This window comes from Trichomycterus rosablanca, chromosome 3 (assembly GCF_030014385.1).
Source record: "Trichomycterus rosablanca isolate fTriRos1 chromosome 3, fTriRos1.hap1, whole genome shotgun sequence".
NCBI lineage: Eukaryota > Metazoa > Chordata > Actinopteri > Siluriformes > Trichomycteridae > Trichomycterus > Trichomycterus rosablanca.
In genome coordinates this window covers 57,257,426-57,270,342 of record NC_085990.1, presented here as the reverse complement: position 1 = coordinate 57,270,342, position 12,917 = coordinate 57,257,426, and the positions used below count along the sequence as shown (strand labels likewise).

The window sequence follows — 12,917 nt, the reverse complement described above, 5'->3', positions numbered from 1 at the left end:
AACATCTGTATATTTGTCTGAAACGGGCACAGAGAAGTCACCAGCTATAGTCAATAGTCAAAAGTAATCGTACCCACCTCCTCCGTTCTGATGGCACAGGTAGGGGAACCTCCACACGTTCCCCAGTCCCACACTGAAGCCCACCTGGGCCAGAAAATACTCCACCTTACTGTCCCACCCGTCTCTGGCTCCGTCCGACCCGGCGTCAGGGACCGCCACCGGCCCCGTCTCCGGCTCCACTCCATCCTCCGGCAGCGGCGGCTTTTCAGCGCTCATCTGGAGGAATAAAGAAAATTAACCGTAATTTTACACCGGTCCACGTTTCTACTACCACGAACGTTCATTCTTGCATCGTGAAGGTACATCAAAGATCTCAGAGACGTTCTGAAGGTTCTACAGCAGCACCGGGATGCACCAGTGATTTGCACCAAGAGAACTCTGGTTCCTTCAAACCTTGGACCGACTCACGGTTCCACCAGGAGCCAAGGATGCATCATCAACGTAGTAACAAGGTGAGATAACCATCAGATCCAGTCTGAAAGTGGCCACGATAATTTACCTCCTGTTTCACTTTTAAACTCGCTTTACAGCTCGAGCTTCTGAGAAACGCTGAGAAACCAAGCTAAGCGGCGCCGCCACACTCCAAAAAAAAAACTGGCACAGCCGGGGCAACAACGGTTCTTTCATTCCTCATGTGAAAGTGCCCGAACCTCTACAACTTCACACGCCCACAAATGACGTCACGGTTCTTTGATTCCAGTTCTGAAGCATTTTTGTTTTGGTGTAAACGCACTAAACCAGATAAAAATCAAGTCTGCGAACCGGAACGGAGCCGGTTCCACATCGATTGAGAAGGGCTGTTTGAGAACTGCAGAAGGAATCTGGAACCACATCTGGAGTGCCTGTGCTGGACCTATGGAACCAGAGTTTTCTTTTAAGAACCAGCACATGTTCACACCTGAACTTCTACCTAATGGGATGTAAGAGAGTTCCTTCAATGTTCCTTGAGAAAACCAGAGATGTACGGTACTTCTTACGGTACTGTAAGAGGACATGCAGGTGTTCTATCTGGGTTCTGAGGTTTGAAAACCTTTTTCTTCTTCTTTCGGCTTTTCCCTTTTCAGGGGTCGCCACAGCGAGTCATCCTCCTCCATCTCACTCTGTCCACTGCTTCCTCTGTCCTCACCCCAACTACTTCCATGTCCTCTCTAACTGCATCCATATACCTCCTCTTTGGTCTTGCTCTTTGTCTTTTTCCTGGCAGCTGCATATCTAACATCCTTCTACCAATATACCCACTGTCCCTCCTCTGGACATGTCCAAACCATCTCAGTCTGGCCTCTCTAACTTTATCTCCTAGTTGTTTAACCTGTGCTGTACCTCTGATTATCTCATTCCTAACCTTATCCTAACCCTAACCCTTGTCACTCCCAAGGAGAACCTCAACATATTTATTTCTGCCACTTCCAGTTCTTTCTCCTGTCTTTTTGTCAATGCCACTGTCTCCAAACCATACAACATAGCTGGTCTCACCACTGTCTTGTAAACTTTTCCTTTGACCTTTGCTGTCACCCTTTTGTCACAAATCACTCCAGAAACTTTTCTCCATCCACTCCATCCTGCCTGGACTCTCTTCTTGACCTCTTTACCACACTCCCCATTTTCCTGGACAGTCGACCCTAAGTACTTGAAGTCCTTCACCTTTGTGACTTCTGCTCCTTGTAGCCTCACTGTTCCACCTGTCTCTCTCCCATTCACACACATGTACTCTGTCTTGCTACGGCTGACTTTCATTCCTCTTCTTTCAAGTGCATATCTCCACTTCTCCAAGTTATCTTCCACCTGTTCCCTGTTCTCACCACAGATCACAATATCATCTGCAAACATCATAGTCCATGGGGATTCCTGCCTGACCTCATCTGTTAGTCGGTCCATCACCAAAGCAAACAAGAAGGGGCTCAGAGCCGATCCTTGATGTAGTCCCACCTCCACCTTGAAGCTATCTGTGACTCCTACAGCACATCTCACCACTGTCCTGCTGTCCTCATACATGTCCTGTACCAGTCTGACATACTTCTCTACTACTCCAGATCTCCTCATACAACACCACAGCTCCTCCCTTGGCACTCTGTCATACGCTTTTTCTAAATCAACAAAGACACAATGAAGTTCTTTCTGACCCTCTCTGTACTTCTCCATCAGCATCCTCAAAGCAAAGATGGCATCTGTGGTACTCTTTCTTGGCATGAAACCATACTGCTGCTCACAAATAGTTACCTCTTGTCTAAGTCTAGCTTCCACAACTCTCTCCCAGATCTTCATTGTGTGACTCATCAACTTAATTCCCCTGTAGTTGTTACAACTCTGTACATCACCCTTGTTCTTAAAAATGGGCACCAGCACACTTCTCCTCCATTCCTCTGGCATTTTCTCACTCTCAACAATGCCATTGAATAATTGAGTCAGAAACCTCACTGCCATCTCACCTAGACATTTCCATACTCCCACTGGTATGTCATCAGGTCCAACTGCCTTCTCTTCCTGATCCACCGTTCCTATGACCTCTACTCTTCTTTCCCTTTCATTCTCTTCATTCATTAGCTCCTCAAAGTACTCCTTCCATCTTCCCATCACACTCTCCTCACTTGTTAGAACATTACCATTCCTATCTTTGACAAGTCTAACCTGCTGCACATCCTTTCCAGCCTGATTTCTCTGTCTGGCCAATCTATACAAGTCCTTCTCTCCTTCCTTAGTGTCCAACCTCCCATACAACTCCTCATACGCCTTCTGCTTTGCCTTTGCTACCTCTCTTTTTGCCTTACGTTTCATCTCCTTATATTCCTGTCTACTTTCGTCAGTCCTGTCAATGTCCCATTTCTTCTTGGCTAACCTCTTCCTCTGAATCGCTTCCTGCACTTCACTATTCCACCACCAGGTTTCCTTATCATCTTTTCTCTGTCCAGATGCCACACCAAGTACCTTCCTACCTGTCTCTCTAATCAATGTTGCTGTAGTAGCCCAGTCATCTGGAAGCTCTTTCTTACCACCCAGAGCCTTTACCAGCTCCTCTCTGAACTCTTCACCACATTCCTCCTACCCCAGCTTCCACCATTTGGTCTTCTTCTCTGATTTGACACTTTTTCTCTTATTCACAACAACAGTCATTCTACACACCACCATCCGATGCTGTCTGGCCACGCTCTCCCCTGCCACAACCTTACAGTCCCCAATCTCCGTCAGGTTTCCTCTTCTACACAGAATGTAGTCTACTTGTGAACTCCTTCCTCCACTCTTATAGGTCACCCTATGTTCCTCCTGTTTTTGGAAATAATTGTTGACTACAGCCATTTCCATCCTCTTGGCAAAATCCACCACCATCTGTCCTTCCTGGTTCCTTTCCTTGACACCAAACCTACCCATCACTTCCTCATCTCCTCTGTTTCCTTCACCAACATGTCCATTTAGGTCTGCTCCTATCACCACTCTCTCCTCCCTGGGAATACTCTCTATCACTTCATCTAGATCCTTCCAGAACTTCTCTTTTTCCTCTTTCTCACAACCAGCCTGCGGAGCAGGTTTGAAAACCACTGCTCTAAAATAATCGTTCTAATAATCCCCTAGAGAATCAGCGAGGAACCTTTCAGTTTCAGTATCGGTGAAAGAGAATAATAACACCAGGCAGTCATTGTTTATATACACACATTTCATACCTATAACATGGAAACTCACCGTGTCATTAAATAAACACAAAGTCCTTCTAATCAAACCTCTCGAGACTAAGCAGGAACAAACTCCCACAGATAGTCACAGTGGGTGCAATTCACTGAGCGGGGCAAGCCGTCGCCTAGTGGTTAAGGTACCGGTCCAGTAATCAGAAGGTCGCTGGTTCAAGCCCCACCACTACCAGGTTGCTGCTGTTGGGCCCTTGAGCAAGGCCCTTAACCCTCATTAGCTCAGTCTGTACACTGTAACTGTAATGTAAGTCACTTTGGATGAACGAGTGAAAGACACACACACACACACACACACACACACACACACACACACACACACACCAATTAACCTGACTGCAGGTCTTTGTATTGTGGGAGGAAACCCACACAGACACAGGGAGAACATGCAAACTCCACCACTTCACCTGGGAATTGAACCCAGGACCTTCTCACTGCCCTTATTATTAGTAATATTGGTCTGTTTACTGAAAATACTAATTACTACTTAATTTATGAATGCTATTTTACTATTACTTTTTAGTAATAGAAATAGTTTTACTTTATTATTTCTATTTTACTTTCCCCCCCGATGTGTCCATTTTTTAAGTTGAGGATGACTTGGTTTCAAAATAACGAATAAAATCATTAAGGGCAACAACATCTATTTTTTTATTTATTTCAAAAGTTTAAATATTAAAGAAAAATAATATTTTTTTAATTGAGTTCCTCTTTTAAATAATTTAAATATCTTTATTTATTAATGTCCGCAAAAGTTCTGTCAACTATGTTACTAACAGAACTCCACTCAGCAACTCAAAAATGGTTTGTTCTAAAACTATGTGAGCAGCATTACATGATATCATTTCTCACTGTGGAGGGTATATTGAACACACTGTGGTGAATGTTCTCTTATTTTTTTTAATATTTTATCTATAATAGAACATTGTCAATGAGTATATTAATTGACTGTCAACTATGTTACATACATTGTTATGGTTACAATTTGTTTTTATAATTTTAATTCAAATGTATGTTCAAATTAAACGTTATTCTGTTCAAGAAATGACATGTGGTCAGCCAGGCAAGGTCTACCACTGAAGTTATGGGTCAAAATAGGGAAATTGTCAACTATGTTACCTGTCAACTAAGTTACCTAGTAGTCTACATCTACTGTCCCTTTTAAATAAAAAAAATAATTAATTAATGTTTAAGCTTTGCAAATAGTGGATATGTTACACTAAAGGAATATATTAACTTGAACCACTGATTGTTTAATTGAGAGAGAAGATTGTTTTTGTACTTTTTTGGTGATGTGAAATGTACCCCAAATTATAGAATGACCCATATATGTATTATTGTTATATTCATTATTATTTTTATGTTTATTATCATCATAGTCGTATCTTTATTGTTAGTATTGTTATCATTACGTTCATCATTATTATTAATTGCTTCGCAGGTTGTGTAGATGAGAGAAGAAGTAAACACGTGTTGTACAGCAACACACTAATGCATCAGTACTGTTCACTTTCTTTAGATAAAATTGTAAATAAATGAATTCGAACAGAATTTTGTTCCCTGGCATTAAAACTGTGAGGGGGGGGTCACAAACTTTTGACTAAATCAGTTAGATAAATGGTGTGTGTGTGTGTGTGTGTTCGTTTATCTCCACGTGCAGCTTTCTGATGCAATTTCAACAACAATTGCACACACACACGGGAGCGCGCACACACACACACGGGAGCGCGCTCCCGCCACTGCACTACACTACAGAGCTCACATTTGATCATCTACAGTCCACTCCATCCCGGTCAGGGTCGCGCTGGGTCCGGCACCCACCCACCCCTTCTCACATCTATACAGAGATACAGTAGAACAGTATAACAGTAGAACCTGCTCACTGTAGAATCCATTTCCGCTTCTGTAGTGGGCTGGAACCCAGAACCAGAGGACTAGATGATCAGGTTTAGTCCTGACAGTGAGAACAGTAAAGATACAGTGTGTGTGTGTGTGTGTGTGTGTATGAACTAACCCACCTTCTGCATGTACTCTCTCTTTGTTGCTGGTGGAAGTGAAGCGCTGCTGTGATCAGATTATTGATTCAGATGAAGCCCGAACCCTGAAGCGCGGATCATCACCACACTCATTATCCATCCATCAGACCCCCCACTGACTGACTGACTGACTGACTGAGTGAGTGGATAAATATAAACCTACGACGTTCTCCTCCACACCATGCCACGTTGAAGTTTACACATGCGCAGTAAACACTCTCTGTCGCTACACGACAAGCCCCGCCCACAGAGCCATACCGAGCAATGGCCCCGCCCATTCCCCTTATATCAAATAATAATATTAATATAAACAATTATAATAAAATCAACTATAACAATAATGCCAATAATATTAATAGTAGTAATAATAATAATAAAATAATAATAATGAAATCAACAATAATAATAATAATAAAATAATAATGAATCAATAATAATAATAATAATGATAATGAATATAATTATGATAAAATATAATAATAATAATGATAATAATAATAAAATGAGTAGTAATCATAATAAATAAAATACTACTACTAATAAAAACTATAATTATAAAATAATAATAATAATAATAATAATAATAATAATAATGGTAATAATAATAAAAATATAATAATAATAATAAATAATAATAAAATTAGCAATAATAATAATCCCACTAATAATGATAATAATAACAATAATTATAATAATAATATTAATAACAATAACAGTAATATTAATAATTATACTATCAATAATACTAATTATTGTCATTATTGTCATTGTTATAACACCAATATTAACAATATTAATAACAAAATTAATGATCTTAATTACAACCCCAATTCCAATGAAGTTGGGACGTTGTGTTAAACATGAATAAAAACAGAATACGATGATTTGCAAATCCTTTTCAACCCATATTCAACTGAATCCACTACAAACACAAAATATTTAATGTTCAAACGGATAAACTTTATTGTTTTTTTGCAAATATTCACTCATTTTGAATTTGATGCCTGCAACACGTTCCAAAGAAGTTGGGACAGGGGCAACAAAAGACTGGGAAAGTTGAGGAATGCTCAAAAAACACCTGTTTGGAACATTCCACAGGTGAACAGGTTAATTGGAAACAGGTGAGTGTCATGATTGGGTATAAAGGGAGCGTCCCCGAAAGGCTCAGTCGTTCACAAGCAAGGATGGGGCGAGGTTCAACACTTTGTGAACAACTGCGTGAGCAAATAGTCCAACAGTTTAAGAACAACGTTTCTCAACGTGCAATTGCAAGGAATTTAGGGATTTCATCATCTACAGCCCATAATATCATCAAAAGATTCAGAGAATCTGGAGAAATCTGTGCAAGTAAGCGGCACGGCCGAAAACCAACACTGAACGCCCGTGACCTTCGACCCCTCAGGCGACACTGCATTAAAAACCCACATCATTCAGTAACGGATATTACCACATGGGCTCAGGAACACTTCAGAAAACCATCGTCAGTGAACACAGTTCATCGCTCCATCTACAAGTGCAAGTTAAAACTCTACCATGCAAAGCCAAAGCCATATATCAACAACACCCAGAAACACCGCCGGCTTCTCTGGGCCCGAGCTCATCTGAGATGGACCGACGCAAAGTGGAAAAGTGTCCTGTGGTCTGACGAGTCCACATTTCAAATTGTTTTTGGAAATCATGGACGTCGTGTCCTCCGGGCCAAAGAGGAAAAGAACTGTCCGGATTGTTATCAGCGCTGAGTTCAAAAGCCAGCATCTCTGATGGTATGGGGGGGGGGGGGGGGGGGTAGCATTAGTGCCCATGGCATGGGTAACCTGCACATCTGTGAAGGCACCATTAATGCTGAAAGGTACATACAGGTTTTGGAGCAACATATGCTGCCATCCCAGCAACGTCTTTTTCAGGGACGTCCCTGTTTATTTCAGCGAGACGATGCCAAGCCACCTTCTGCACGTGTTACAACAGCGTGGCTTCGTAGTAAAAGAGTGCGGGTACTAGACTGGCCTGCCTGCAGTCCAGACCCGTCTCCCATTGAAAATGTGTGGCGCTTTATGAAGCGCAAAATACGACGACGGAGACCCCGGACTGTTGAGCAACTGAAGTTGTACATCAAGCAAGAATGGAGAAGAATTCCACCTACAAAGCTTCAACAATTAGTGTCCTCAGTTCCCAAACGCTTACTGAGTGTTGTTAAAAGGAAAGCTGATGTAACACAGTGGTAAACATGCCCCTGTCCCAACTGTTCTGGAACGTGTTGCAGGCATCAAATTCAAAATGAGTGAATATTTGCAAAACACAATAAAGTTTATCCGTTTGAACATTAAATATTTTGTCTTTGTAGTGGATTCAATTGAATATGAGTTGAAAAGGATTTGCAAATCATCATATTCTGTTTTTATTTACGTTTTACACAACGTCCCAACTTCATTGGAATTGGGGTTGTATATCAATACTAAAATCTTAATTAAATAAATTTAAATTTGGTAGTAAAATAAAATTAAAAACATATTTTGTATATGTAAAAGTTTATAGTGATTTTAGTCATTTCAAGTGAATAAATATAACATTAAAACAGTTAAATAAAAATAATTATTATACTAACAAAAACAATAAATATTATTATTATTGTAACACCATTATTAACAATAATATTATTATTAATAATGATAATTCTAATAAAACTAACAATATAAAAAAAAAATTAATTAAAGTAACAAATTAGGAAGTAAAATTAAAATATTAAGTAAAACATATTTTGCATATATAAAAATTATAGTAATTCTTTCATTTCAATAGAATAACTAACAATAAAACTGATGAACATAAATTAAAAAAATAAATAAATACATAGATAAGTAAATAAACAAAAATAAAATAAAAAATAAAAAATTAAATTAAAATAATAATTTAAATAAAACTGAAAACGGAAAATGAATAAAAAAAAAACCAATATTTACATTTTCTGCATTTAGCAGATGCTTTTATTTAAAGCGACTTACAATTGTGAGTGAACACGATTTTGAGCAATTGAGGGTAAGGGCCTTGTTCAGGGGCCCAACGGTGGCAACTTGGAGGTGGTGGGGCTTGAACCCAGTCCAGTAGCTTAACCACTGAGCTATCACTATAAAATAAAACCTTGACTCCAGTTTCTGTCAGTGTGGAGTTTGGCATGTTCTGGGATTCCTTCTCCCAAATCTTCAGAGCATGCAGGAGGTGGATTGGGTTCTTTGGGTTATTTCTAGGTGTGTGTTTAACGATGATCTCCAGGGTGTATTCCTGCGTCTCTTCTACTGTTTCCAGGTGGCTCCGGACCCACAGTGACCTTGATCAGGAAGAAGAAGTGAAAATGAATGAATGAATGTGAAATCGCAGTGTGAGGTTATTAGTGGTTGCATTGCGCCCTCTTGTGGTCAGTTTTGTATTTTTTTCACTGTAAAAGTGTCTCTACTTTGTTTATAACGGACTTGATGCTAGCTAGCTAAATTGTTATGCTAATTAATTAGCTAGCGTTTTCCTCGGTCATCTACTGGAGTTGAAAACACGTCGTTTCTGATGAGTGGAAGGTTTGTGCTGGAATTTTGTAGGTTCTTCAAGAAGATAATGTTCCAGAATGTCATAAAAAGGTTCAACAATGTTTAGATCTGGTGATTGAGGAGAACCAGACAGAAGTTTGACTTCATCTTGGTGCTCTTGAAGAACTTCAGCATCTTTATTGTCATGGAGAATTTAACCACTAGTAGGATGATTCCAAGGGCCCTTAACCAGGCAGGGGCCCCACAACATTTACAGCATTGGTTGGGCTTGAACCAGCAACCTTCTGATCAACAGTTCAGTACCTTAATAATAAATGTTGAGCTACCAAACTGTCTGCATGAGTCTAGAAGGTCAGAGTTAGGTTTCTGGGACCTAATGGGACCTTCATGCCTGAGATTTCCAACCACAATTTCATAAAAGTTGGGACAGCATGTAAGGCAATGTGAAGATAAGGCTCAGGATTGATCCCTGAGGTACTCCACAAGTGATAAGACTGTGGTTAAGATGTAGTGTTTACTGAAGTCATCACTTAGGTCATCGGGGGAGTAATCACTGGAGAGCCGAACCCACCCCGAGAGCTGAAGATCCAGTAAAACCAGTACAGCTCCATCAGGAGCCGACTGCAGGCAGGAAGCAGGTGGAGGAATAATACGGTCATGCTCACGTCATTCTTCAGCTCCAGTCTGGATGGTCCTGAACATCCGCCTTTCACCACTGATACCCAGTGTTCCACGATTCTGTAGATTAACACCTAATTCAGCTTCAAGTAGTTCAATGTTCTTAATTTAACAGTACTATGTGCACCCTATGGTGCAAAGCGTATTTCTGGATGGTGCTCCTATATTCCAGGATGATAAACCACCACACATCTCCTCCTGTTCTTCCCAATTATTAGAATTAAACATTATTCAAGTCTGTGTCAGTTCTCATCCAGTGAGTCTTAAGTTGAAGGCAACTGGACGTTTCACGTGTCACCTGAAAGGCTTCTTTTGTTCTAAAAGCTTCCAGGTATTTGACCTGGTTAGGGTAAGATATGTAATACCTGGAGCTCCCAGTTAGCTTTTAGAACTGCAAAAACCTTTTGGATGAGAGGTGAGATGTCTTCAAACCTAAAAAAAAAAAGAAGTCCAGTTGCCTTCAAGCACTCAAGAAAACATTATTCAAGCTTTATTGAGAATTTCATTGGTGCAGACTTTGAAGATCTGGACCTGGAAGAGTTTCTTTTTAAAGAAGCTCCAACATTTAGAAAACCAGTTAGGTCTCATCTACGACTGGTCAGAGAGGAGTGAAGCTCTGCAGGAAGTTCTTAAGTTCTTGTTCCTCCACCTCCTCTATACTGGTGTTGAAGTTTGGAACAGTTTCAGTCACCACTGATAAACACTGGATATCTATTTATAATTCTAGAATCAGCACCGCCCAGCAGGACTCACCCTGGCAACACCAACACCCTGACTGAACCAACAAAGGAACGATCCCACGTCTCAGATCTCGGCGTGTTGATTAAAGGAGGGGCAGCTCGGCCGTGAAATTACAGGGAGGGAAGGACGGGAACCACGAGGCACCGAATAAACCTGAAGGAAAAGGAGAATGAAACACAGGGAAGGAATTTCAGCAACCAAACGAGTTTCAACACACACACACACACACACACACACACACACACACACACACACACACACATCAAAGTGTTCGTATTATTTAGTTCGGTGACATTTTTATCTGGAACGTTCATCATGTCCTCACCTCCACCCACGGTGTGTGATGTGTGTATTTTGAGAATAAACTGGAATTATTTGTGTTGACGATAATTTGTCGTCATCATGGAATATAACAGATACACGATACTGCCAAAAGTATTCACTCCCCCTAAATCACTGAACTCAGGTGTTCCAATCCCTTCCATGACCACAGGTGTATAAAACCGAGCACCTCGACATGCAGACTGCTTCTACACACATTAGTGAAAGAACGGGTTGCTCTCAGGAGCTCAGTGGATTCCAGCGTGGTACCGTGATGCCACCTGTGCAACAAGTCCAGTCGTGAAATTTCCTCACTACTAAATATTCCACAGTCGACGGTCAGTGCTGGTATAACAAAGTGGAAGCGATTGGGAACGACAGCGACTCAGCCATTGAGTGTTACCAGGTAAAATGACAGAGCGGGTCAGCGGATGCTGAGGAACACAGTGCACAGAGGTCACCAACTTTCTGCAGAGTCCATCACTACAGAGCTCCAAACTTCATGTGGCCTTCAGATGAGCTCAGGAACAGTGTGTAGAGCTTCATGGAACGGGTTTCCATGGCCGAGCAGCTGCATCCAAGCAGTGGTGTAAAGCACATCGGCACTGGACTCTGGAGTCGTACATCAATTCTATACAGAACACCAGAGTTCTCTGGGCTTTGTTATGCCAAATTTAAGGACCATCCAGACTGTTATTAGTGAAAGGTGCAGAATATCCAATATCTATCATGGTATGGGGGTGCAATTGTGCCCACAGCATGGATGACTCTTAGTAAATCTCGAGCTTAGTTTGAATCTCAGTTGTTCCCAGGCAAGAATGACTGTGCCTGAGGAAGGCTTGGTTGAACGGGTTCCTTACTGCTGCTGTAACCATGACCTCTGCTGGCTGGTTGAGGAACCTGCATATGAGACAGTGTGTGTGACTCTCTGTATGCGACACCTCTCACTGTGAGACCACGCCTCTGGCAGGTGAAAAGAAGTGGCCAGCATTGAGGTTGCTCTTGGTTAGCGGTGGTTTTCTGCCCTTCTTTTCATTCCTTTTCTAACTGAGTGGATGAGTTGTCTCCAGACTCTTGGATACATCTCAGCAGACCCACCACAGCTGGGTGGAATTAATATTGTTCCGGGTTTTCTCCCAGTCGGAGATGTCGGCTCTCACTTACCCCTTTTCCACCAAAAAAACCCTGGTTCTTGAACTGGTTCTGTTCAGGTTTCTCTGAACCTCGGTGTTCTGTAGAGAACCGACGCGCGTTTCCACCAGTTTTTGAGAACCAAGCAGCGTCATCATCGGTGGGCTTTACTTACTAAGAGTTAAGAGCAGTAATATCATGGTGGAGTGTGTGGATTATGTGCGAGCATTTGTGCTGCTGTTACAGATGTTTGTTTTTATGTAAAAAGCAGCGATCTAACTATCGGTGATAAGAAGACGTGACGTGTTCGTCTCAGTTGTTGTTTTCTTTAGTTTATTAACGTGAGAAGCGTTTTGTGCTTCGGTTTCACCGCGACTCTCGGCACAAATAACCGATTTGCTCAGCGCTCGACTCGAGCGATAAAACATCATTAAAGTTCCACAACACGAACAAACATCTGTGTGAAATAACCATCAAACCCAGTCTAAAATACCACGTGTATCTGTGTGTAACTGGATTTACTTCACGTGTGTTTATGCAGCTCGGGGAGATGAAAAAGCTTCACGCTTTATTTATCCCGTTAAGCGAGTTTTGTTCTGTCCAGGTCACTTTTATCTCGAAATATCGCACAGTTCATCTTTTTAAAGGCGCTTTGAAAATATCAGCGGCAAACTGGTTCAAAATGTGATCAGGTGAAGTTTAAAAGATAAAAATGCAGCATTATGCTCCATACGAGACCCCAG

At 41.3% G+C, this 12,917-nt stretch overlaps 1 protein-coding gene across 1 annotated transcript in view; it reads right to left on the bottom strand.

Moving 5' to 3' along the window:
* slc6a16b (solute carrier family 6 member 16b) overlaps positions 1-5,923 on the bottom strand; it is a 31,554-nt gene extending 25,631 nt beyond the window's left edge. The window contains exons 1-2 of the mRNA XM_062991529.1: positions 5,753-5,923; positions 78-276 (exon numbers count right to left, since the gene is read on the bottom strand). Of these exons, the coding sequence (XP_062847599.1) occupies positions 78-276; positions 5,753-5,761 (208 nt within the window). The 5' untranslated portion in view covers positions 5,762-5,923. The remainder of the gene's footprint in view (positions 1-77; positions 277-5,752) is intronic.
* Between the last annotated feature and the right edge of the window lie 6,994 nt (positions 5,924-12,917).